Source organism: Balaenoptera acutorostrata, chromosome 8, assembly GCF_949987535.1.
Source record: "Balaenoptera acutorostrata chromosome 8, mBalAcu1.1, whole genome shotgun sequence".
Lineage (NCBI taxonomy): Eukaryota > Metazoa > Chordata > Mammalia > Artiodactyla > Balaenopteridae > Balaenoptera > Balaenoptera acutorostrata.
The window spans coordinates 19,502,885-19,529,615 of record NC_080071.1 but is presented as its reverse complement, the minus strand read 5'-3'; the positions used below and the strand labels follow the sequence as shown (position 1 = coordinate 19,529,615).

The 26,731-nt window shown below is 37.1% G+C and overlaps 1 protein-coding gene across 2 annotated transcripts in view; it reads left to right on the top strand.

Annotated features, from left to right (window-relative positions):
- The window catches only part of CYTIP (cytohesin 1 interacting protein), a 65,776-nt gene that overhangs the window by 27,516 nt on the left and 11,529 nt on the right, over nucleotides 1-26,731 (top strand). Inside the window, exons 4-9 of one of the 2 annotated variants that reach the window (XM_057551404.1) lie at nucleotides 8,962-9,121; nucleotides 16,031-16,080; nucleotides 16,295-16,349; nucleotides 21,166-21,268; nucleotides 21,474-21,567; nucleotides 24,340-24,409. In XM_057551404.1, coding sequence (XP_057407387.1) covers nucleotides 8,962-9,121; nucleotides 16,031-16,080; nucleotides 16,295-16,349; nucleotides 21,166-21,268; nucleotides 21,474-21,567; nucleotides 24,340-24,409 — 532 coding nt within the window. Of the gene's footprint in view, nucleotides 1-8,900; nucleotides 9,122-16,030; nucleotides 16,081-16,294; nucleotides 16,350-21,165; nucleotides 21,269-21,473; nucleotides 21,568-24,339; nucleotides 24,410-26,731 lie in introns of those variants that run through there. The other variant, XM_007183110.2, reaches the window with a different exon arrangement.

The following is a 26,731-nucleotide window of genomic DNA, read 5'->3' as shown; positions in this document are numbered from 1 at the left end:
CCTTTCTGACCCCCCACTCTGCAGCTTATTAGTGAGATAGAATGTCCACAGTGCTTGGCTAAAGAGAAGGTGTCACTATTTCTGAATTCAGCACAATTCTTTGTCATATATTTGTATATTAAATTTCAATACTGGTTATTTCAAAGACCTTCCACTGTGTTTTGAGTTAATATCCTGGCCAATGAGGTGCTGAACAATCACCTATCTGTTCTTGAGATTGACAGCACATTGCACTTTTAATATTGTCATAAAATCTCTAAATGTAAGGAAGAATAGAGAGTGTATGTGTTTCCTAGCGTATGAATTTCCTAGTTACCGTGACAAATTATCACAAATTTAGTGCCTTAAAACAACAGAACTTTTTCCCTCACAGTTGCAGAGGCTAGAAGTCTGAAATCAAGCTGTCATAGGGCCATGTTCCATCTAAGACTCTGGGTAGAATATTTCCTTGCCTCTTGCCGGTTTCTAGTGGTGGCCGTTGATAGTTGGTGTTCCTTAGTTTACAACTGTAAAGCCTACAATCCAAACTCTGCCTCTGACATCACGTTGTGTTCTTCCTGTGTGTCTGTTTTTAACATGGCATTTTTCTCTTCTTATAAGGACACCAGTCATACCAGATTAGGGCCACCCTAAGACCCCATCTTAACCTGATGACATCTGCAGAGACCCTATTTCTAAAATGCGTGACACACACAGATACCAAGGGTTAGGACTTCAACATATCATTTGGGGAGATACAATTTAACCTAAAAGATAGTAAGCAATAATTGGCACTTTTCCTTTTTATTATGGTTAATTCTATACAGATAACAACATTTTATCTAGATTGTAAAATTCTTAGGGGTATGAGTTGAACTATAGTAGAGGGAGTACTGTTTTGTTCTTTGGTAAATTCAGAGTGGTTGGTAGAATCACTGTTTTAATTGCTATCACACTGAGACATTTTTTTCTCTATCTTTCCTACCAGATTCTGATCTCCATGAGGGCAGGGGTCGTACCTGGCTCATCCGTACAGTGTTAGCACAATCTGGGGAAGGCAGTTTTGCATAGTGGTTAACCTTGTCGTTGGAAATGGATGAGGTGGGTTCTAATTCCAGCTCTCCTAGGTATCAGCTGTGTAATGTTAGGCAAGTGTTTTAGCCTCAGTATCCTCATCTGGAAAAGAATGAGAAATATAATAATACTATTCTCATTGTTTTATGGGATTAAACTCTTTAGCACATTGCCTAGCTGTTACTATGACTATATTCTCAATAAATATTTGTAGAATTGAGTTGAAGGAGACCAAGTAGTCCAGCCATAGTTCTGCCATTAAATTACTGTGTCTCTTTGGCAAGACTTACATTTTCTAGGCGTTATTTTTTTAATCTGAGAATTAAGGGAGTTCGATGAGATGGCTCTGAGGTTGCCTCCAGTCTAACATTCTGTAAGTGCAGCTGGTATCTTCTGATGACTTCCAGAATATATATATATAGTTTCAGTTCTATATATAGTTGATTCTGTTCTAACAAACACTGTGATTACCAAAGAAAGATGTATTGTTAGTGGTTTATCTCCTGTACTTACTACCTTGTGCTATATTTGTTTGGCTTTATTATTTTAACTCAGTAAAGTTAAGAAATACTTACTGATGCCCACTGTTAGTCTCTGTGCTACGTTATACATAGAAGTGACTACTATACTCTTCTTCCCTGTGTTACATTTGAATATCAAAGAAATTGAGACTGCATATCGTTTTCTGAAATTGTAATTAGGCAGGGATAGAAAGAAAGTAGGGGATTCTGATGTTCTAAGAAGTTACCTTATTGCTCTTCTGTACTTCCTTCTGGTGCACACACATTTCCCGCTACCCGCCCCTGCCACCTTTCTAGACTCTGAAAACAAAAACGGGGAAGGTGAGGAGCATTCCATTAAGCTGCTTCCTGCTGGCCCTTCTCTGCTGATTCTCTTGCTATTGTCAAAGGCAAGTCTCCAACAGGTGGCAGGGCCGATCCAGGCAGCTCTGGGGGGTGAGCAGATTGGAGGGGTGTCTACTTAGAGAACTCCAGGGTGAAAGCTCTCTTTGGAGCTGTTCCATTTGGATGCAGCCTGTTTAACACCTTTATCCATTCAGTTAGGAATATTTGGGGCCTCTCTAGTAGATAGCATTTGAGCTGAGATTTGACGAGAGAGGCTGAGAAAGAGAGAGAGAAAACAAGACAAATGAAGACTGGTGGGGAGAGCAGTGATTCAGGCAGAAGGAAGAGTGAGTACAAAAGCCCTGAGGAGAAACTGCTTCTGTTGGAGGGTTAGAAGGAAGGCCAGTGTGACCAGGATTTGGTCTGATATGACGCCATAGGATCTACAAGAGCATACATGACCTTAAATGGCAGGCTAAAAAGTTTGGATTTTATTCAAAGGCCAGGGGGAATTTATGTACATCTCAAGTAAGTATTTTGTTGTTCCAAGTATTACACAAAATTCCAGTCCCAAACAGGTTTCTTGCTTTCTAAGAAGCTACTTTCTAAAGCACTAAAGCCCTTCTCAGTCCTGTGGGGTGGCTCTGCCCACTCCCATTGAGCAAGTTATGTAAAAGCTGAACCCTGAGTGTGACGCAGGGTGCTAGTTAAAGGAAGAGGAAGGAACACTGTCACCTCTTTACCCTGAATTTTGATAAAAGATTTAGATTTTGAAATGGAACTGTGTGTATGCAGTGGGGGAGGGTGGAGGTAATAATGACTAATGAGAACTCTTAGGCAGTTGATAACTGCCATTTGAGAACCACGGATTTCAATAGGACAAACCAATGCCCTTTGCTTCCATAAGAATTAACGGCGTGATTGCATTACTCTCCTTTACTGTACTATTTCGTGGAGACTTCAGCAGTCCTTTTTGAGGAGGAATTTTGCTTGGCTGGAAGAAAATGATAAAGAAATATGAAAGAATTACCTAAAAAATCCCATTAAGCAAAATAAAATTTTAGCCTATAAACAAATGGCAAACATTCAGTAGATAGACCAATAATTCTTACCAGTAAGCATAAACGGTATGAAGACCTAGAAAATCATAAGGTATTATCAGCAAAATGTGATTGGCTTTTAAAATTTCTCTGTGAGTTATTAATATTTTAAAAGTTGACCAACTAGTATAAGAATGCATACTTATTAAAAAAGGTTCAAACCATATATATAACAGAACAAAATTTGAAAGTCTTCCTTCACAACCCTTCCCACTTTCTCCCTCAACTCGTTCTCCAGAGGTAACCACTGTTAACAGATTAGTATATACAGATCTTCCTCGACTTACAATGCGGTTATGTCCAGACAGACTGAAAATATTGTAAGTTGAAAATGCATTTGATACATCTAGCCTACCGGACATCATAGCTGAGCCCAGCCTACCTTAAATGTGCTCAGAACAGTTACATTAGCCTATAGTTGGACAAAATCATTTAACACAAAGTCTATTTTATAATAAAGTGCTGAATATCTCATGTAATTTATTGAATACTGTACTGAAAAACAGAATGGTTGTAAAGTGTATCGTTTGTTTACCCTCGTGATCAGGTGGTTGACTGGGAGGGGTGGCTTGCTGCCCAGCCCAGCATCATGAGTATCTTCCCCCATGTTGCTAGCCTGAAAAAAGATCAAAATTCATAATTCAAAGTATGGTTTCTACTGAATGCCACTTTCACACCAAGGTAAATTTGAAAAATCCCAAGTCAGACCATCTTAGGTGGGGAACCATCATGTTATGTAGTCTTTTTTATGTCTGTATGTGTCACTGTACATATAGATACATGCTCTTTCTTTAAGAAAAAAGAATAAATGGGAGCATATCGTGCACATTGTTCTATCTTTTCCCCTACTTTATCTGTCTTACAAATCTTCGTGCACGTAATTGTTTATTTTATACTTTCCAGTGGGTGCCGAGCATTCCATTGAATTAAATTATCATAAGTTATGTAGCAACTTCTCAACTGATATACATTTAAAACTTCAATTTTTCACAATTTCAAACAATGTCACAAGAAACATACTTGTTTTCTGCACATGTAAGAGTACTTCTGTCGGATAAATTCTTAAAAGTAGAATTCCTGGAATGCATTTTTAAATTTCAATACTGTCAAATTACCCCACTAATAAAGTTTTATTGATTTATATTCCTATAAAGTGCTAAAAGCCCATTTACTTGTAACTTCACATGTACTGGATATCACCAGTTTTTATTTTTTGTTCATTTTTTGGTGGGCAACAGTTAGTTGCCAATCTAACTGTTGTTTCAAGTTTTACTTTCCTGATTCCTAGTAAGTTTGAACATCCTGTAATAAGTACATTGATGATTTGAGCTTTCTCTGTAAATTATCTGTTCAGAGCCTTTAATCATCCAAAAATACTTTTCTTCAAAGAATAAAGTATTCCTTATGTATTATGGCCTTTAATCAATTATGTATCACAAGTAATTTCTTGTTGTCATTTAGCTTTAACCTATGTATATTATAGCTTCCACTGAATGGAAGTTTTTTTTTTTTTTTTATTTGAATGGAAGTTTTTAATATTTATGTTATTAATGCTCTCTGGACTTTTCTGTATTGTTAGGAAAACCATTCCCAATCTAATCTTACTAAAATACTCTATATTTTTGCTATTATTTTGAATATTTAAAATTATTTTTATACTTAACTCCTTAAGCCATCTGGAATTTATTATTATAATGTAATAAAAGACTATAACTTAATTGTTTCCACACGGGTACCAACCCATTTATTGAAGGGGTTATTCTTTTCCTAATGAATTAAAATAAGTTAATGATATAGTAAGTTTCTGAATATGCATGGATATGTTTTGGGATTCTCTATTCGTTAACAATATTTGATTTGTCAGTATTCTTTTCATTGACCTATTCTATTTGACCGTACAGTCCTAACTCTTGTAATATTTTCTGATACCCAAGTAGGGTAATTTTCTCAATGCTCATCCTTACCTCTATCCCCTACCATTACTATTTTCAAATTTTTCTTAGCTCGTCTTGTGCACTTTCTCTTTCAGATGAGTGTAAGAATGTATGTCAAATTTTATAAACAAGCAAGCAAACAAACAAAACCTGTGTGGATTTTGAATTCAGTACATTGAATATTTTAGAAAGTTTGGGGACAATAGACATCTTTACAAGAAGGACTCTTCTCATATGGGAACATGGTATTTTTTCCCTTACTCTGGACTTTATAATGTTCTTCATAAAATCTTAAAAATGCTTGCTAAGTTCATTCCTGTTTTATGAATTTTTGGATATTTTGATAGTGTTTCTTTCCTCCGATATTACAAGTTCATATCATCCACTGCTGCTGTATGAGAAATTTATTTCTTTTTATATATTACCCTTTGAATCTTACATCTAGGAAAACTATCTTATTAAGTCTGTTCTTCAGTGGATTGTCTTGGATATTCTAGTTATGCAACCATATCACCAACAAACCTTATAGTTTTGTCTCTTTCTTTACAAATTCTATACCTCCTATCTGTGATACGAAAAACAGTGATCAGTGGTGAGGGCTATTGTCATCTCTACTTTCCTTCTCACTGTAATGGAAACACATTTCAACATTGAAGATGATATTTTGTGGGTGTTTCTGGTAGATACCTTTCATTATGTTAAGAAAGTTTTCCTGCTATTCCTCATTTATTTAGGATTTTTCAAAGCAAAGATGAATCACGCTAGTGTCGGTGTCTATTGCATTGAATTACTTCTTTCATACAGAGATTTAGTGACTTCTGTTAGTGTTTTATATCCTAAAGTTGAAGTATCCTTGTATTCCTGGGGTACATCCTACTTCGTTGAGAGGTATTATTTTTAATACACTATTGGACTCAATTTGATATTTTAATTGTATCAGAATTAATAAGTGAGATTAGCTTAATTAGCTTAATTTCTTCCCTACTTTCTTTCGTTTCTTCCTTCCTTCCTTTCTTCACTCCTTCTTTCCTTCCTTTTTCCCCTCTATATATAGTTTAGGATCAGATTAATTAGCTTTAGAGAATGCATCTTGTTTTATGCTCTGGGACAATTAATATAAAATTTGTATTTATCTTGAAATTTTGGTATAGCACTGATAAAATAACCTGGATCTAATCTCATGATTTTTTGACTACTTTGACTGCTGTAAAAGATTCTGTCCACATCTTTCAGATCACTCTTATAGAAGACTATAGCACTTTGGAATATGGTTTAATAGCACAAAAATTTTCTGCCAGTTTAGTTTTTCTTCTTTGATGTTTTAGAACAATATTGTTGAATTCATTTTGTTAAATATCTACTGCTCTACCCTTTTCTTTTTCTTAACAAACATTTACTGAACACCTATAGATATAGGACATGAGTGTAAATTTAAAGATAAGAGATGGGCCTTGTGCTCAAGGTAATTAGAGGAAATTAGTGTAGAAACAGACTTGTGTACAATTAACTATAATCTAACGATAAAATATTAAGTCTTAAAAGAATGATCTGAAAAAAGTGATATGAGAGTGAAGGCAGATACCACATCCTGCCCTCCATCTGCAGCACACAGTGGGGTATTGCTCCAGGACCTTGCTTCAGACGTGTAAGATCCCCCATCCATTAAACCATTGATGTCTCTAAAAAAAGGGATATGACATTTCAGAGATGAAATTAGGTAAGAACTTGAAATTCTTTAATTTAATTTTACTTTTAATTTTATTTTATGGACAATGAGGGACTCCTGAAATCTTTTGAGCAGGTAGATAGCTTGATCTGGTTTCATTTTATTATAAAATAAAGGGGATGATGAAGGGGAAGACAGCTTCAGGCTATTATATTTGTCTTAAGGTAAATTCTATAGAAAAGAGAAGTTGTATATAGTAGAACACCTTTGTAAATCAAGGTTTGAGGGTTGAAGTCACATTTGTATGGAAAGATTAGTTTTTCCCCACATTTTGTCACAAAGGATACTTTTGATCAGGGATGTTATTAAAAATATTTAATAACTAGTATGACACAGGTCCTGACAATCAGAACAGGGAACTGACCAATCAAAATAGACCAAGTCATAAGTAATTAGCAAGTGTGACCATACCAGTATGTACTGGCTGAATGTCAAACTTGCCTTTGACCCCAATTTTACAGCCATGGATCTCATGATTTGAAATATTCTACTTGTTAAACACATTTCATAAATTAAGTAAAAAAAATAATTTATTTTCCAATTTCTTAATTTAATAATAGATTTCTATAATTTATATTAGTTTAAGATTAGTATCACACAACTAAATTGATACAATTTTAGCATCCATCTGTAAAACTTGGTTGTTGGTTGGCCTAGTGGCCTTATATCAGGCAAATACGTAATTTCCATTTGGTATTTTGAAATATTAAAATATTTCCTTAATTTTATAAAATTCCCAGAGGACAGATAGACTGCTGTCCTCAAGTAACAGTGTTGATTTAAGTCATGTACCTTATAGCAGCCTAGAGATGTTTTTAAAATCAATCTCTCTCTCTCTGTCTCTCTCTCTCACACACACACACACACACACACACACACACACACATTACATAAATGTCTTTATAACTGACCATATTTTTAGTTGCCAAAGTCTCTAGCACTCCCTTTTGTTTTACACATATATGTTATATTATTTTACCTACCTGAACCCAGACGGCATATGTGTTTGTAATCCCTGATTTAGATCTTTTTATGTCTTTGGAGACATCATTTTGTTCATGTCATTATCCAGTTCCAATGGTAATGAGTCATGCTGTGATAGGGTTTTAAAAGTTTCTGAGGCGGCTCCGTCTCTTGAAGCGCTGTTAACTCAGAAGATTTTACAATTTACATTTGGCAGGTTCTGCTTGAGCTGAATTCACATTGACTTCCATTTTAGTTCAAAGACTTTCTGCCTCTAAAATTCTACTATTGACTTTCCAAATGATTTTGAAAATGACAATTGAATTTTTATACTATGCAAAACTTCTCTTTTTGATTTTTGTTTTGAATCTTCCTTCTACTTATATACACTGCTCCTTCTCTAAAATCAAGTCTCTTAAAACTGCATGTCCCCAATCCCCCCACCCCCCAGCCCATAAAAGCATCTGTGATCTTGAGTAATTCATGATGGTACCCTTGGCCCATATGCATAGGCAGGGACCAACTGGCAACATTCTTGTGCCACCTTGGTCTGCCTATTACTTTCATGCCCTCCTCATGCCTCCCCTGGGACCACTTGCTGATGCTGTGACAAAGTCCAGTCTAAGATATGGCCAACTTTGTGCTCTAAATGGGCTGGTCTTCCCCTCCCATTGTTCTTTGTAAAGGTGATGGACAATTTTAGTGAGGACAAAGTAGTGGAAGGGCAACCAGAAGAATGCTGAATGGTCACAGACCACGTGGCAGATATAATGTCTTTTTGATTACCATTAATGAGCTAAGATGTACATTGGGGAAAGTACATTCCAAGGACATCGTGAGAGGACCTTATGACTGGATCCTGTAAGTCTTGCTTAAATTCACAAGAACTCAATGTCCGCACGTCCTGACTTTTACATTGTACTGACCATATTAAGTAGGCTAGTGGATGGCAAACAAATGACAGAATTTGGGGAAGTTTTTCTTTTTCCTTTGAAAAAAAAGGCAGATGGTGTTTTGAACACAACTTGCCATAGAACATGAAAGCATAAGAGTTCTGGCTGTTTGAGGGAGAAAAAAAATAAGTCGACTTATTTTAATGGTATAAACTAGCTTTAGGTTTTCTCAGGGGCTTAAAGAAAAGAGCACTGAGAAATGGGAGTGAACTGCAAGATAGGGTTTGTGTAGCAAGTACCTCAAACCACAGAAGTCACATGGGCTCTTTCTGCTTTGCTACTTTTGATTACTTGTCAGAGGGTTATACTTTTAGCTTCCCCCAGCCTGCAAGGCCACTCAACCATGTGCTAGCCGGAGTAATCTTTATTCACAATGTCTTTACAAAGGCTCATGCAACAGAGCAGCAATGGCAATTTCGTGGAGTACTGCACTGGTCCAGCGTATAGCTCTTACCCCACACTCACAGGCAGCTTTCCCATGGATGATAATAGAAGGCTTCAAATGCTGGCAGATACCGTGGCTACTTTGCCTCGGGGAAGAAAGCAGGTATGATTGCTATTTTGTACCTTTTAGAGTGTTCATGTTCTCTTGAGAGCAGAGTGATATGTTTGTCTGACTGCATATTAAAAATGTTATTTTAGCTGCTTTGGAATTAGTGGCTCAGAGTATGGGTGAGGAAGGAGGTGAGGAGCCCAGACAGCTCCTGCACTAATCCTTAAATCTTAACTTAAGATTTAAGACTATAAGACAACATTTTTAAGGCAAAAGTTAAAAGAAGATTGTTTTTCTCACTGGAAGAGGTGTTCAGGTAAAATAAAAATCATTGAGCACATCAACTTGAAGAAGGTGTATATAGACACAACCAGTTTGAGAGTTATTGTTCCTTTTTCCTTTTTCCAATGTCTCCCATTGATTCCTTCCCTCCCAGCCTCTCTCCCAGTCCTTGATAGTCATTTCAGTTCATAATCCAATGAGAATACTTTTTTTAGGGCAAATTTTATTGACTAAATTATCTTCAGTTCTGGGGCACTGGCACATACCTCACACTATTGGGAATTAAGACTCTTAACGGGATAAATGAGTGCAAGATCCACCACTTATTAGCTGTGGAATCTTGAGTAGAGTCACTTTCTTCTCTAAGATTCAGTTTTGTTTTTTCTAAAATGAAGATAATAATAGAACCATCCAGTGGAGCTCTTCTGCGGCTTAAGTGAGGAAATGTGCAGAGCTTAACAGAGTGACTGACATGTAGTATGTGCTCAATAAATATGCTATTATTTTAATTTTTATTGAAAAGTATTTCCCTAGAGAGGAAAACTCATTTGGAAAAAATCCATGTACAACTGGATTTATTGTGAGTTTTTATTTCATTTTTCAATTTCCAGCTAGTAAAAAAAATTTAAACCAAAACACCTCTTCAGATTTTGGTCAGATAACTTGCTATAATGCCCCACATACATATCTGAATACAGAAAATATTAAGAATTGCTTTAAAGCATGAATTTTTGCCCTTAAATCTTGTATGCACATCATATGTTCCTCTTAAGCCTTCTAATTTCAGGATTAGAGATTTACAGCATAGTGGGAGAGTCATGATCTTTTTTCAGTGATGTACATAGCTGATTCCTTGGTATTTTTCACAATGAAGATAAGGGAATAATTTGTCATGGTTTGGATGATTGATCCTTTTCAATCCAAAAGTGCCTTTATGACATTGTTTAACATAATAATGAATATTCCTATCAATTTACTGTCTGAAACTAAAGCAACTGTGGGAAGTACCAAAATCTCTATTCACTTTTCATATGTACAGCAGTATAGGGTGTACAAAGATGAGAAGGACACTTTTTCCTGGCCTTATAGGGTTTACAATTGAGTAGGCAGAACCAATAGGCATTATACAACGTAAAATAACATACCTGCTCTAATCCAAGTACATGTCTTTGAATACAACCTTGAGGGATAGATATTCCAGATACTGAAGGGTATTCTAGAGCAAAGGAATAATTAAAATGCCACAGCACAGATCTTGGGGCTCTTAGGGCAGTTTAAGTAACAACACATTATTGTGTTAGGTGGACCTGATGAGAGTCTGTGTGGGAGGGGAGGGGAGACCTCAGAGCTGGGCTGCTTTACACAACACTTGGACACTTCCCCTGAGGAAGTAGTAATTCGACCAGCACAGGGAAACAACTGAGCATGACTGAGTAGAAGGTTTTAGGAACCCTAGTCGGGAAACGTGCTTGTCGGTAAGTGGGTAGAGACTGGCAGTGAGGGAGCAACTTTTGTAGTTGGAGAAAGAAGATTCGAAGGAATGGAGAAGAGACTCAAAGGCTTGGCTGTGAAGGCAGTGAAGAGGGAGGAGACACATCTGGTTTTAAGCCTGAGTGAAGGTAGCATGAACTAAAAAGAGGAATCAGTAGAAGGCTATTGGCAGAAGATAATGAGAGGGATGTAGGCATATGAGATGTACATGAGTGTGTGTGTGTGTGTGTGTGTGTGTGTGTATAATCTGTATAATATCTACACGTACACACACATTTCCACACCAGTTATTTTATTCATATGTTCTCATCTTTTTTAGTTCTTCACTTTTCCCTTTTCTCATATTCTTTCCCATGGTAAGACTTTTCCTATTCAAACAGCTTTTTCTTACTGTTGTGAGTTTTACTTAAGAAACAAAAAAGACAAAACAAAACATCTTGTATACGATACTTCTGATTCTGTACAATTATCATCAGTGAGGCTTGATGCAAGTTTATCCCAACAGTTCAGAATTTTCCGAATGCTGTTCATTTCCCTTAACTGGTTTTTTAGAGAATAATCACCTATTTGGCACTGACTGAACTGCAGGCAACAAGATCCCTGTGAGGCAATCCCACAAGCCGGTGTTTCTCTGCCCACTGTTATTTTCAACCCTTTCAGGGCTGACGTCAACAATTCATACTTCTTGTTATCATTGGCTTTGCTTTCCGCAAAGCCCTATCTGGTTAGCCAGGGTGTTTATACGCAACATCATTTAAAAACAGATTTCTGTGTGTTTATATGATCTCAATACCTTTATTTTTAGGAGGTGACACACTCTCAGTATGGCTCTTACTTCTGAACATGGTTTTAGAAAAAAAAATCTCTACAAAGGAAAACGCTGTAGGAAGGAGACAGGACGAAGTAACGTCATCTTGATGAATGTGACAATGCTAAAGGAGTAGCCATTGGACCTTACACCCACTCTCCCAAGGGTAGTAGGTTGTCGTTGGAAAGTAGTTTTCACTGAATGCTATAGTGAAAACCTGACAAACAGAGGAGAAGCCTGACTGTGCATTAGTGGGACCATAGACAGACTCTCTTTGCCTGGTTTTCTTTTGGTTATCGAATTATTACTAAATAGACAACTTCTGGAAGGGTTATTTCACTTATAAGTTCAGGTACAGAATATTGTGCTAAACCCGGTAATGCATGTATTTCTGGGATGGGTTCTGCCCTTCAGGAGCTTTTACATTATTTCTGGCTACACACCCATCCGTTACCAAAACTCCCAAGTGTTCCTGACGGCAAGATATTTTGATCATTTAATGCATACTTTTAGTAGAAAACTGTTAATTTCACTACAAAAGAATTGGAGAAGTATTCTCTAATCCATACTGTGGTATGCTTAGAGACAATATCCAAAAATCTTTTCTTGAAAAAGAGGTTCATGGGCCCACAATGAGACTTTCCCGAGAAGCCGCAACATTCTATTTGGGTTCCTTAAGGGCACTTAAAGTTAAAAACTTGAGTTCAGCTCTATTATTTTGCTAATCTTAGAATATTTCTGTGCAGCCCTGCTATCCTAAGGCTCCTGACTTAAAAAGGAAAAAAAAAACCACGCTGTGTTCGTGGAAGAATTGGGGAGAATGAGGCAGGGGACTGGAAAGAGAGCAGAGCACATAATTTTGGGACTTTTGAAACAAACAACAAAGACAAAAATACCTCATCTGTGAATAGGTATCCTCCCCTCCCCGACCCGCAACAGTTTCAGGAAATGAGTACACAGTGGGGGCAGGAAGTAACAGGCTGTTACTTAGCAGCAGAAGTGGCTACAGTATGGAACTACAAGCTCCTCTGCAGGGCTGTCTGTCTGGCTCTGGGGCAGATTATTCCTAGTTTTTGCAAACTGACAGCTGAAGTCTTTGGTCTTGGTTTCCCACTAAAGAGGGGCATTGTGAATCATTGCATAGCAGCAAAAATTACATTTTTAACCTTGATGTCTAATCTTTTAAGTCATCTGACTAAAAACAAAAGAGACGGATCCTCAGCCCTACCCCAGGCATCTTTATTTTAGAGGCTAGCAAGGGGTTAAGGAGCTTTGTCTACTCAGCAGATGTAATTGATGTGTAGTTTGCAGCCCTGCCAAAAACTGCTAAACCTAGATTTCTCATATTAGATAATGTGTAATAAAAGACAGCTGTTGCCAGCATATGCTGTTCATTGCACACCAGTTCCTCATTCATGAGTTTTGGTGTCATCCCCACAGCCCTGTGAAAAAGCTCAGGCTGGGAGGGCAGTCAAGGGAGCAGAGACTCCACTGGTCAGATTCTAGAAGAGGGCTGCTCAGTCCAGAGAAAGGGCTGCAGGGAAAACTTTTTCTAAAGTGTAAGACCTTTGGTAAGACCTCAGACGTACTTCTTGTCACTTAGGCAGATAGTTGGTTGAACCCTGAGAACATTCCTTTCCACATCGCCTGAGTCTGACAGCTCAGATCAAAACCAAGTAAGCATTGTGTCAAGACGTGGAACGTGTCAGAGAATTTGGTGGTGCTTAATTTATTTAAATTGTTTTTTATTTAAGCGTTAGGTGCCTGTGACAGGCTCATTGCTGATCCAGAGTGTAAACTAATTCATAATTTGATTTAGTCTGAGTTTTTCCTTTGTGTCACTGATGACCCGGATCAATCAGTCCACAAGAATTGAGTATCTGCTCTGCATATCTGTGCTAGGCAGATATTTCCATATTAATCTAGTCGATTAGCTAGATAGAAAGGTTAGACCGAGAGAGAGGTGGGGAAATTTCCTTCTCTATAGAAGTCTGGGATTTGTCATGTGGACTTAAACAATTTTATATTTGAATCTACCTAGAATAATTTTTGATTGAGAAGGCAGGTTAATGGTGGAAGAGGTGAAATCTTGAAGTTCCCAGCAATGCTATGATTATTTGCTTAGCAAAAGGGTATTTAAAATTGGTGAAGGAAGGCTCACAATTGTAAGGATTCATTAATTTTTGCCACCATTCATTCATTTAGCAGTTGTGTATTAAGGCATTACTGACTTTGTTTTCTATTAGTCCTTTTTCTATGGTTCTTGCTGTTTTGCGATTCAGGTGTTTGGTTTTTATCATTGTTTGTTTTCTTTCATTTTAAATTTTACTTCATATTTTTAAATGTCTACCCTTGAACTTTTCCTGTGGATATTTAATTTAATGAAGGACAGAGTTGAAGACTCTTTTACTTTAGATCTCCCACCACCTCTTACTTGCTCGTATTGTAGTCTAGTAGTTTACTTCTGTTTGTCTGTTTAGCTGTTTTTACGGTTCCACCCGACTCCAGGCCCTGTGATGGGTGCTGGGGTAGAAAGTAAAACAAATACATTCCCCAAGAGGCCCAAAGGATACGGGGAATTCTGAACAGAAGTGAGGTATTTAATCCAATCTGCCCTTCACATAAATACACATCTATGCCTCCACATGAATGAATATGTACATTATCTGATGAATATTGACAGCAAGAGTAATAATTTTAAATATAAACCCTAGTTATGATTTACAGATAGCATAATCAGGTATGACCTACCTAAGTGCTTTACAATCTGAAATAAGGATCAAAGCCAAGCAAATGAAAATAATGAAAGTAGATTAAGAAAATGTGAGTACAGTATAACAGAGAGATTGAGAATGCTTGGACATATCAAATTTACTGCTCTCTTCCACAAGAAGGCAACCTACTGCATAGCTGAATGGTCCCCACCCTTGTTAATGGTACTTATCAGGACAAAATCAGGCTGAAACAAACCATACAAACTGTTATAGGTCTTCCACAGTTAGTCCTTATAAATTGAAAATACATACTTTTTAGCAAATATAGAGAAGTTTGTTTGGTTTTTTTTTTTTTGCTTCTGAGCCTTCCTATTGCAGTCTTCAAGATGATATAAATGATTTGAAGTCCAAAACTGACGAGAGGAAAATATAATTAAATTACATCAAATTGTTAAGAAGAGATCAGGTCTTCATTACGTTAACATTACTGACCAGTGGCCAAATTCTGAACACTGAGCCATTCCAGAAAATTTGTGAGAATGCTGGCATTTTGTACTTGGTAATTCAAATTCCTTATAGTGATGTAAGCTTCTCCACTAACAAATGCATTAATGAAGATTTAATTTGTGCATTAATTTCTTCTACTTGTTTTTCTCCTGGCTTTCATCCTCTATTTTACTTTTATTTGTTTGGACTCCTGCATTGATCTCCTGGTATTTTCTGTAGTCATTGACATATGAGAAGCATAATAGGTTGCCAGTTAAATAAACACCATGGGTTAACTAGTAGCATGAGCTTATGTTTTGGAGCCCTGGACAAACACTTGAGAAAGAGCTAATTAACATTTGTTAATTCCTAAGCAAATAAACAAAACAGAAAACACAAAAACTCACTATAATTACCTTAAAAATAAGATGCCACTTTTTGTTAACTTTTACTTTGTTTATAATGGTAGACTGTATCCTGGAAGCTTATGTTTATATGATCTTTTCCCAAAACATGCAGAGGAGTAAAGGTGATGTCATTTATACCATTTACACCATTCTGAGGTTCCTTTCCTTTCTTGGCTGGAAATCTCACTGTACTCTTTTAAAACTATTGCAAAAATAAATCATAAAAACAATTGAGGTTTTGAGTCTCTGATTTCACCCGAATTGTGCTTCTGGGTATTAGTTAGTTCTTTAGAGATGATTTTATCCTGCTAAAAACAGTAACATACTGAACTATTACAATAAACAGTAATTTCATCAGCATCTCCCCAAACTGTCAACTATTTGGGTTTTATATGCCATTCCATGGGTATTATTTTTCTTTGGATTTCAGTGTGATTATAAATTGCTGTGGTTAACCTTTCAGAGGCTATTTTAAATACAGATTAGATATGAAGTTCTTTTTGGAAGCTTTGGAGCTTTGCCACATTACATTAACTCTTTTGCCATGGGGTATTATTATGGAAGCCTCATTTAATCTTTCAAGTGGACTGCCTGAATAGTCCCTTTCCCAGCTCTCCTTTGCTATCGCTAGAGAATGGAAATTACGGCCTTTCCATAACAATTTCCCAGGAGCTGGGCCAAAGAAGGTGATAAAGAACAAAGTTCTTTGTGATATAGAACATTTTGCAGATGTGTCTTAAGGACCTTTCAATAACTGTGTGCTTGTGTTTTTCAGCTTGCTCTGACGAGATCAAGTTCTTTAGGTGACTTTTCCTGGTCTCAAAGGTAAAGAAATTAATTTATTTTTTGGTTTCTCAGCAAGATATTTAGGAACACAGCTTTCCAGGCTGTTGATATCACACACACACACAGAGTGATATATACTTCAGTTTACATAAACATCAGCTATTTTTTATTGACAGTTATTTTTAATGATAGGTATGTGCCAAATGTTATACTTTGATCTTCATGCCTAATTTTTTTGTTTTTGGTTTTACAGAAAGCTTGTTACTGTGGAAAAACAAGATAATGGAAAATTTGGGTTTGAAATTCAGGTGGGCAGTTTTCAGATTTTCCAGACTTTTAATGAAGAAAGTGGCACCGGTTATGTCATGATATTTGCAGACAAAGAATGAAGTTGGGCTTAGAGAACGATGGAGGCTGTGACTTGTTTTCAATGTTTTTGGTAGTTTTTCAGTGTGTTGGGTACCATCAAGGGAAGAAAACATTCAAGCGGATAAAAAACCCACCCTGAGACATAGTCTGCTTCTTGTTTGTAGTTGCTTTAGTCTTCTGGTAGGTTTGAGACTGATCAGAAATTCTTGATATCAGCCAGCTCATAAATAAGAGAGCGATATACTCTTTATAATGTGCATTTTGTATATTTGCATTAGTGATGTGTTTTTTTTAACATCTTTATTGGAGTATAATTGCTTTACAATGTTGTGTTAGTTTCTGCTGTATAACAAAGTGAACCAGCTATATGTATACATATATCCCCATATCCCCTCCCTCTTGCGTCTCCCTCCCACCCCTCTAGGTGGTCACAAAGCACCAAGCTGATCTCTCTGTGCTATGCGGCTGCTTCCCACTAGCTATCTATTTTACATTTGGTAGTGTATATATGTCCATGCCACTCTCTTACTTCGTCACCCTTCCCCCTCCCCGTGTCCTCAAGTCCATTCTCTATGTCTGCGTCTTTATTCCTGTCCTGCCCCTAGTTTCATCCGAACCATTTTTTTTAGATTCCGTATATATGTGTTAGCATACGGTATTTGTTTTTCTCTTTCTGACTTACTTCACTCTGCAGGACAGACTCTAGGTCCATCCACCTCACTACGAGTAACTCAGTTTCGTTTCTTTTTATGGCTGAGTAATATTCCATTGTATATATGTGCCACATCTTCTTTATCCATTCATCTGTCGATGGACACTTAGGTTGCGTCCATGTCCTGGCTATTGTAAATAGTGCTGCAATGAACATTGTGGTACATGACTCTTCTGGAATTATGGTTTTCTCAGGGTATATGCCCAGTAGTGGGATTGCTGGGTCATATGGTAGTTCTATTTTTAGTTTTCTAAGGAACCTCCATACTGTTCTCCATAGTGGCTGTATCAATTTACATTCCCACCAACAGTGCAAGAGTGTTCCCTTTTCTCCACACCCTCTCCAGCATTTATTGTTTGTAGATTTTTTGACGATGGCCATTCTGACCAGTGTGAGGTGGTACCTCACTGTAGTTTTGATTTGCATTTCTCTAATGATTAGTGATGTTGAGCATCCTTTCATGTGTTTGTTGGCAATCTGTATATCTTCCTTGGAGAAATGTCTATTTAGGGCTTCTGCCCATTTTTGGATTGGGTTGTTTGTTTTTTTGATATTGAGCTGCATGAGCTGCTTGTATATTTTGGAGATTAATCCTTTGTCAGTTGCTTCATTTGCAAGTATTTTCTCCCATTCTGAGGGTTGTCTTTTCGTCTTGTTTATGGTTTCCTTTGCTGTGCAAAAGCTAAGTTTCATTAGGTCCCATTTGTTTAGTTCTGTTTTTATTTCCATTTCTCTAGGAGGTGGGTCAAAAAGGATCTTGCTGTGATTTATGTCATGGAGTGTTCTGCCTATGTTTTCCTCTAAGAGTTTTATAGTGTCTGGCCTTACATTTAGGTCTTTAATCCATTTTGAGTTTATTTTTGTGTATGGTGTTAGGAAGTGTTCTAATTTCATTCTTTGACATGTAGCTGTCCAGTTTTCCTAGCACCACTTATTGAAGGGGCTGTCTTTTCTCCATCATATATTCTTGCCTCCTTTATCAAAGATAAGGTGACCATATGTGTGTGGGTTTATCCTGTTCTGGGCTTTCTATCCTGTTCCATTGATCTATATTTCTGTTTTTGTGCCAGTACCATATTGTCTTGATTACAGTAGCTTTGTAGTATAGTCTGAAGTCAGGTAGCCTGATTCCTCCAGCTCCATTTTTCTTTCTCAAGATTGCTTTGGCTATGGCAACATTTTTAAACTATTATTTGAAACACTTAAGAACATTTGGCTCTATGTGCATATTGTCTCATGCTCTAGGAGAATTTTAACTTCTTTATGGATTTCTATTTAATAACCTAAGAATTTCATTTCTTATTTGCTGTCTGCTTTTCATGGCCATATTTGCTAAGGTGGTGAGTTAGGTCAAATGAAGTCTAGTCTAATTAAGTGCAAGAGAAGTAGTTTAAGTATTACTGTGTTCTTTTTCCATTACACTTTTGCATTTCTTTTAGAGGCATTTTGCATAACCATATCCTTATACTGAACATCAGTTTTTATATCTTAACTTTGGTGCTGCCTTCAGAAAACTTTGGTGACTAGATATCAGCCCCACAGTTGTAAAGTCAGTGTGTTTTAAGATTAGCAACAGGAAGCTGCTATGTAAGATGTGTTTTATGAATAAAGAAACAAAATGGAACTCTAGCTGCAATGAATAGGGAGAAGCCTCTAGGAGAAAAGAAGGGACCTTCTCCTTTCTGAACTCTTCTACTTTTGAATTTGGTGAAATCTCTAATTCTTCCACCAGGTTTTAGAAGCATAGTACTCTCTCTTGTTCCTCATTCACATGAAACACTCCCTATTCTATTGTAGAGACACTATGCTTTTTGTGGCCACTTCTTTTCAAATGAGATTATCCCCAAGGATGTGCAGTGATTGCTACTGAAAACAGGAGCAAAGTCTACTCACTTACTCTTACTTAATGTAACCAGTGAGGATCTCTTCTCATTTTTCTATAGACATGTCACTGCCTCCCCCATGTTTCTCCCTTATACCATAAACACTTACTCTACATGAAGCAAGAATCCAAACTATCATTAGTAGACAGCAGGCTATAGTGCCTTGAAACTTTGTGGATTCACGTGAGCTAATGGCTTCACTTCTGGACTGCAGCATGTCTGTGTTATCTTAGTGATGCAAGGATCCACTCCTCTGCAAATTCCCTTATGGTGTATGCTTTCCATTACCAGCTCTACGCCATAACCTATTCTCTAGTAGTCATAGGATTTGTAGTAGTCATCAAACAGGGGACATGCTCTGGGAACATTTTGAAGGCCAGATAGAACCTCATGTAACCTTACTATGCCCCCATCATTAACACGTATTTGGGTCCTGGTCTACCAGGTGCAGGGCATGCTGGGAGAGAACAAGTCCACCTCCTCTGGTTTCCATGGGTGCTAGTTTTTTGCTGCTACAGAGAGTAATGTAGTAATTTGGCAGGAACACAGACCTTAGATTCATGTACACCTGAGTTCATGTTCTTTCATTACTTAGTAATGTGCCTGGTTCCAGTAGGAGAGCAGCAAACGACAAGTGTTAGAATGAAGGCTATCAGGCATGAGAAAGGCAATGTACTTTTGTGTCTCTAGGAAATGATTGAACTAGATGACTGGATAAAAGAGAGAAATATCCAACTAATAATTTCTTTCCAAAACTTGGGGACCTTTGCCTTTCCTTCTCTATCTCTAAGCCACAAATTTTACACCTGTTGCAAACATATACACAGGTGCAGGCTACATCAATTAACATGTTTCCCCTTCACTGTACCCACCTTGCTCCCTGGACATGGAGGGTAGATTCTCACTGCTAACGAGAATCATTACAACAGTGGTTTCCCAAAGGAGGGTCTGTTATAGCTTTAGTTCATGTCCTCCATGAACCAGACCACCCTTCCATCTCTGGAAGGGCCCGGGCTGTGGCAAGAAGACTCCCTGGCAGAAAAGCTGTTAAAGGGATCTCTGGCATAGATGGAAAGTAGATTACACAATCTCTAAAAGTCCCCTCTATCTTTAAGATACGGGGATTCTAAATGCCTTGCAGAGTACATAGAAATCTCTTAGGTTAACAAAGGCAAGTTTCTAGAAGTTTGACTGACTTCTGGTGGTTCTGGAGCCTGTAGGTCTGTAAAATCAAAAGGAATGAACATCGGACATTCATTTCTCCACAGGGAAGCGGTACTGGAATGTGGCTTAATTTTAGGAAACAGATGTTTAGAAGACTTACTCAACTCAGAATGCTGATTTTGATTCTAAATGCAACGAGACCTCATAACTTAAATATGTGAAAAAGAAAAATATAGGTCCTTGGGCCACTCTATTCGCCAAACATTTATGCTGTGTTCTTGGTACAAATCGAAAACAAAAACAAAAACAAAACCAAGCTGCTTTTGCCAAATTGAGGCCAGAGGCGAAGTATAACTTTTTCTAATTTAGTCGAGTGGCTAATGAATGAGTATTCAGGGCGGATGTACCACCGAGCACTCAGGAATGAAGGTAATTGAGTCAATCATAGTGCTTTTGAATGAATGCAGGGCAGATTGTCATTATTTGCAGAACTCTGATTTAAAATAATTATTGTTGGCATATCTCCCTTGCTGGATGTGTACTGTTTCATACGCTCCTGTAGTAAGTACTTTAGCTCGGGAGAACCACATAGAGATTTTTCTCTCTGCTCTTGGCCATTATTGTTTCAGCCCATTGGGAAAAGAGAAACCAAATTTTTCTTGTTAAATATGCAATAACGATAGCATCAGGTGGTCTCTTAGGCTTGAAAGTCTTAAAGTCTTAAGCCAGTCTTATCCTACTTTCTTTCTTAAGCCAGATGTATTTTTTATGAATGGAGTCAGCTACAGCTTGTGTGGGAGAAGTGTAAGATTGGTACTTAGATTTAATTTATATTCAGAAAAGCTTCCCAAATTGTTCTTTGCACTTATCTATTATGCTGCTTAAGGTAACTGATACCACTTAATACTTTTGTAACAAATAGATTTTGAGTTTTTTGGTAATGGTAATCCTTTTTATATTTGGTAATGGTAATTATGTATCCCTTTAATTTTACAGACTTACAGGCTCCAAAACCAGAACACCTGCTCTTCAGAGATGTGTACCCTGATCTGCAAAATCCAGGAGGATAGCCCAGCACACTGCGCTGGCCTGCAAGCTGGTAAGTTAGAACTATGCTCATGGTAGGAATTATTTAAATAGCAAGAAAAATAACTTTTTTGATAGTGAAGGTCAGGACATGATTGTTGCTTTGAATTTCCTTTATGTTGCCAAGGTTTGGGTCTTGCTTGTTTTGTTTCACTCGCGGGTCAGGAAAGATTATTTAACCAATCGTTTTAACACTCATTTATCTTGGCATCTCCCAGGTGATGTCCTTGCAAATATCAATGGTGTGAGCACAGAAGGTTTTACCCACAAACAAGTGGTTGACCTGATCAGATCATCAGGAAACCTGCTAACGTAAGTATCCCGCTGCTTCCCGTGGGGCTTCAAAAATGTTACGGTCTCTCATCATGCCTGTTGAGTGAATGAATAGGCTTTTTGTTCAGGATCACAAGAAGGGAGGCAGTGCACCATAGCTTGGGGATTGGGTACAGACGTTTTTATCAGTTCCTTTTGTTTCTCAAGGTTTCCACAAACTTGAACATGTTGTCAACATCTGAAGTCAGAGGACATCAATAGCCCAAACATCTGAGTGGGCGGGATAGCATTTTTTAAATTTTATTTTTAATTCAAATTCAATTAAACTGGCACACATTCTCTTTGGACAGAGAGGAATGGGTCCAATTTCCATGGCGGATATAATCCTGTGGTTAGAACAAATGAAAGGTCAGAAGGGCTGAGTTTTTTCCTCTTCTACCACCAGCCAGTTGTTTTTCTCTCCTAGTGTTCTGTTTGAAAGAACAGTCTGCCTGGCCCTCCTGCCCTGCAACACACACACTCACATCTGCTACTATTCCCAACTTACTAATGGGACATTTGTTTCCCCAGTTAGAGATTCAACTGACATTTCCACCCTTAGTACCTAATAAGACCTTAGTAATTAGTTAAAAGATGGGATTCACGCATTCACTAAAACGATATTTATTGAGCAAATACTATGTTTCCAGCTCTGTGATAGGCTCAGGAGAGACAAAGGCTCTTCTATGGCTTTATTGTGGAAGGAGATAGGTAAGAAGAGCCTGCAAAAATAAGTAATTTTGATATTTCAATTATTGATAACTGCTATAAAGAAAGTAAAACAAAAAATGGGATAGAACACTGAGTGAGAGGGCTGCTATTTTAGCTTAAGTGTTTAAAGTGGTCCTTTCTGAGAAGGTGAGCTTTGAGCTGAGAGCGAAATGAAGAGAAGGGATGGTTAGATGAACTCCTGGTGAGAACATTTCAGGTAAAGGGAGAGGTCTCTGAGTTCTCAAAGTGGGCTTGGCATATTCAAGGGATAGAGAGGAAACCAATGTAATTGGTGGTTGGTGAATTAGGAAGAGTATAGTAAGAAATGAAGACAGAGAGTTCTCCAGGGAGCAGAGTATGGGCCTCGCCAGCCAGGCTTAATAGTTTTAGAATTTATTCTGATCATCTCATTTATTCTTCACAGAAGTTAGTTATATTCCTATTTATAAACGAAGTGACTCAGGCTGAAATGAGGTTTAGTTAAGACCAACCATCTAGTAAGTGCCAGGGCTGGGATTTGACCATCTGCTCTGGATGCCAGGCTCTATTCTCCAGCTACACCACAGCTGCTCCTCATAAGCTGCCAATAAAAAATCTGCTGGACACTCTTTAGTGATTCTAGTCTAAAACTTCAAAGGATGTTTTTTGGGGGTTTGTGTGAGAGTAGTTTTGAAAGATGACTGGTGGTGGTAGAGGACTGAGTCCAACTCTATGGATCCTATGAGTTCAGGGTAAAGGATGGGGCCACTTGAGCTCCAGAGAAACTTGAGTCTATAAGGTAGGAATCATACCAAGTCCAGGAGAACATGCTGGTGATTAGAAACAGAAACCTATATTCCAGATGGGTAAAGTGGGCAGACCTCAGGTGGATAATTAAAGAGTATTGGGTGGAGACAATCGGAAATCCAGAGATAAGGAAAATGAGAGACCGTTTGTACAAATACTGAAGAGAGCGGCCAATCTATGGCTGCAGTTCTGCCCACAGTCATCTATTGCTTGGGCAGGTCAGGTCAACATTAAAGTGCCAGATAGATTCATAGGGATTGTCACTATCGCCCAGAGTCAAGACCCGCTAATGAGAAAGCAGACAACGTGTTCTCTTGCTATCATCTCATTATCTTGGGTATAATGCTGTTGGAAATAGAGGGAAACTGGTCTCTGCATTTAATACTATTATTTTACCATGGCTTGAAAATTTTCTTGCATCTTTATAGAGTTACAGCTTATTTATCAGAATGAATTTGAACCAATATTTTTAAAATGCTTAGTTGTATAACTCACATATCATATTTATCTTATGCAGATTGATGGCATCTAACTTGAGCCCACAAATCAAATCAAATCACTCAGGATAGAGCAAGTCTTTTTATTTTTATAAGGACATTTGGTATAGGGAGAAAGAACACCATTAGATGGATAATTCTCAGATTAAAGTTTGTACACTTAAAAGGTTTTGAGATGAGAGAGTCATATGAAAGTTATTATCTCATAGTAGTTCTGATTCTATTTGTTCTAGTTCCAAAATTAAGGCAATTTACAGAGGTAAAATTTCCTAGAATCTTAGGGAAGAAAGGATTTTCCCTTGTTTCAACAAATAGCTTCTTGATTCCATTGTTTGAAAGTCCGTAGTGCCTGTTTTCATTGCTGTATCCCTCACTTTTAGCACAATGTCTAGAGTCTGGTACATAGTAGATGCCCAATAAATTTTCACCAAATGAAGGAGGTGATTCACCCAGACCACACAAGAATAGGTTCTAGCAGAGAACAACCGTCATTGCCATATAGGGGCTTCTATAAAATGAGCTACAGTTTACAAAGAAACCAGAGTCTTTTCTTTCAGTCACCCTCTCAAAGAGAGTATTTATTTTCCATATTCTTTCTTTGAATGTTGTCAGAAGGTTTGACTTACATCCAGATACTTGAAGTGCCATGAGAATGGTAACATTTACGTTGCTTTTTAAGGATAGTCTGTGCTCAAAGTGTAGTACTCCATAAGGATGGTACTTGTTTGAAAGAATCACTCATGCTATTCCCCTCCCCCTCCTTTTTTTCTTAAAACAGGATAGAGACTCTTAATGGAACAATGATTCTCAAAAGAACAGAGCTTGAGGCAAAGCTGCAAGTTTTAAAGGTAATTTAATTTAATACAGTGAGACACATTTTTCATCCTTGAATGTGAGTGGTAGAATAAAGATCTATTTGAAGAATTGAGATAGCCCTTGAAGATGAAATGTCGTGATGAGACTAAACTGCTGAATTATCAAGAGCCATACAATTACCTTTGCAGGAATATTAAATTCCACAAACCAGGGCAAATCACTTTCTTCCTTCCTCCTTCTGCATGTCTATGAGGCTCAGAAAGGCAACAGGAAGCCACATCACCTGAAGAACTTTTCATTAATGCACCTGTGATCTCTTTCAATTTACATTTTGCTTGGGAAAAAACAAAGAAGTAGAAGCTGTCTTTTTGTCATTTTCCCAAGTGCTATATATGTGTGCAGGAGGGCCTGGGATTTTTGTTTTTCTGTTGTCCTCCTCTGCGTCCTTTCGATTTGCCTCGTTCTTACTACAAGAACCACCTCCCTCTACTCCTGTGGCTGTCCTTGAATCTACTTTCACTGGCAAATACACTGTCAACTTTGAAGAGGAAATTAAAGTTTACAGGAGATAGTGTACAGTGCAGGATGTTCCGTGAAAATTCTCTGGACTATTTGAGGGTCTTAAAAATCTCAGTTTCCTAGACTGGTGAGGTTCTGGCAGACCATGAAGTCTAGGCCCTCGCTCATGTGCATCTCAGGATGCGCTCAGTTATTGAGCTCAAAAGGGTAGAGTTAGCATATTCCTACTTTATCTTTTATTCCTCCCTTCCACCACATTTAATTCATCAACAAGACCTGTTTTCTTGTTTGTCAACATTGGTTTTATATTCTTGTCATTTTGCTTACCCCTGTGATCTTTTGAATCAATTTATAAAATTCATTGGAAAAAAATCCTCTTTAGACTGTGATAGTAATTGAATTGTATTTATAGAATAAATGATATCAATCGACGTTTTTATGGTTTTCGCTTTCCTTACTTCAAACACAGGATCTCTCTTTCCATTCAGGTCTTTTATGTACTTCAAAAACATTTTGTAATTTCTTCATACATTTTTATATATCTTTGATTATATTTATTCCTATATACCTTCTAATTTTTTTGCTATAATAAATGTGGTCTTTTACATTTTCAACTGCTTATTGCTATTGATTTTTGTGTAAAGTTTTAAATCCGGGAGTCTTGCTGAACTCCCTTTATTCTAGTAATATGTTTGTAGATTCCCTTGGATTTTTTTATATAAACATAATATCATCTGAAAATAATGAAAGTTTTGCCCCTTTACTCCCAATTATTCAACTAGTTTATTTTTTCTTCCCTTACAATATTGGCCAGGACCATCAGGATGTTGTAAATAGTGAGTCTTATTCTTCATGTTAAAAGGGGTGCCTCTAACATTTTATCATTAAATTTTTGTAAGGAGTAAATAGTTCTTCATATTATATTTAAGTTTTTTAAATTGTCGAAAGTTAATTTGTTTCTGCAAAAGAGAGAGAGTCTTAGTGAACATCATTTTCAAAAAAGTAAAACTGGCTTTTTCAGGCTTTTGTAAAAAAAAAAAGGAAAGAAATGTAGAATATAAACTAGTGATGTTATTTAAAACGTAAGTGAAAAATAGGTTTATGTTTCATGGAATAAAGAACTCTCTTGCACAACACATATTTGCATGCTTCTAAGCATTTTCTGTTCTTTGAACATTTTCTCTTGAACTTTTAATATACATACTTTATTATTTTTTCTAACCTAGAAAATTTTCAACATCTCCATCCTCTCCCAGAACGTCATGAGGACCTTAACATGTTTAAATGCCCGTTTAAGGCTCCATCTTCCTTATTATTGCTTACTTTAGAAAATTCTATCCATTTTAAAATGAAAAAGACAGGCTTTTTTTTCTTAACAGCTGGTAAACAAGTATAACAACCAGTGAACTGTTGGCCTTGCCCTTGTTTCTTGTATTCTGTTCTTTACCTCCGGGTTTACTTTCCTTCTTGCTGTAGTATTATACTCCTTTTAGTGAGGGTAGGTGGGTCTTTATTGAAAAATATCTCTTTCACTGCTACTATAGAGTTTTATAGATAATTGAATTATTCTAAGTTGGTGTTTTGTCTCCTTAGCACTTTGGATGTATTGTTCCTTTGATATTTTGTTTATGAGGGAGCTCCTAATTGTTTATCCTTTGTAAGATACTCTGCATTTTCTATATTTTCTTCTAAAAGTTTTAAAGCTTTTTAATATCCAAGTCTTTAATTCATTCAGAATTAATTTTTGTATGTAGTATGAGATAGGATTCCAATTTTGTTTTATTTTTTTCTATTTGAGTACTCAGTTCTCCCAGTACCATTTATTTTATACAGTC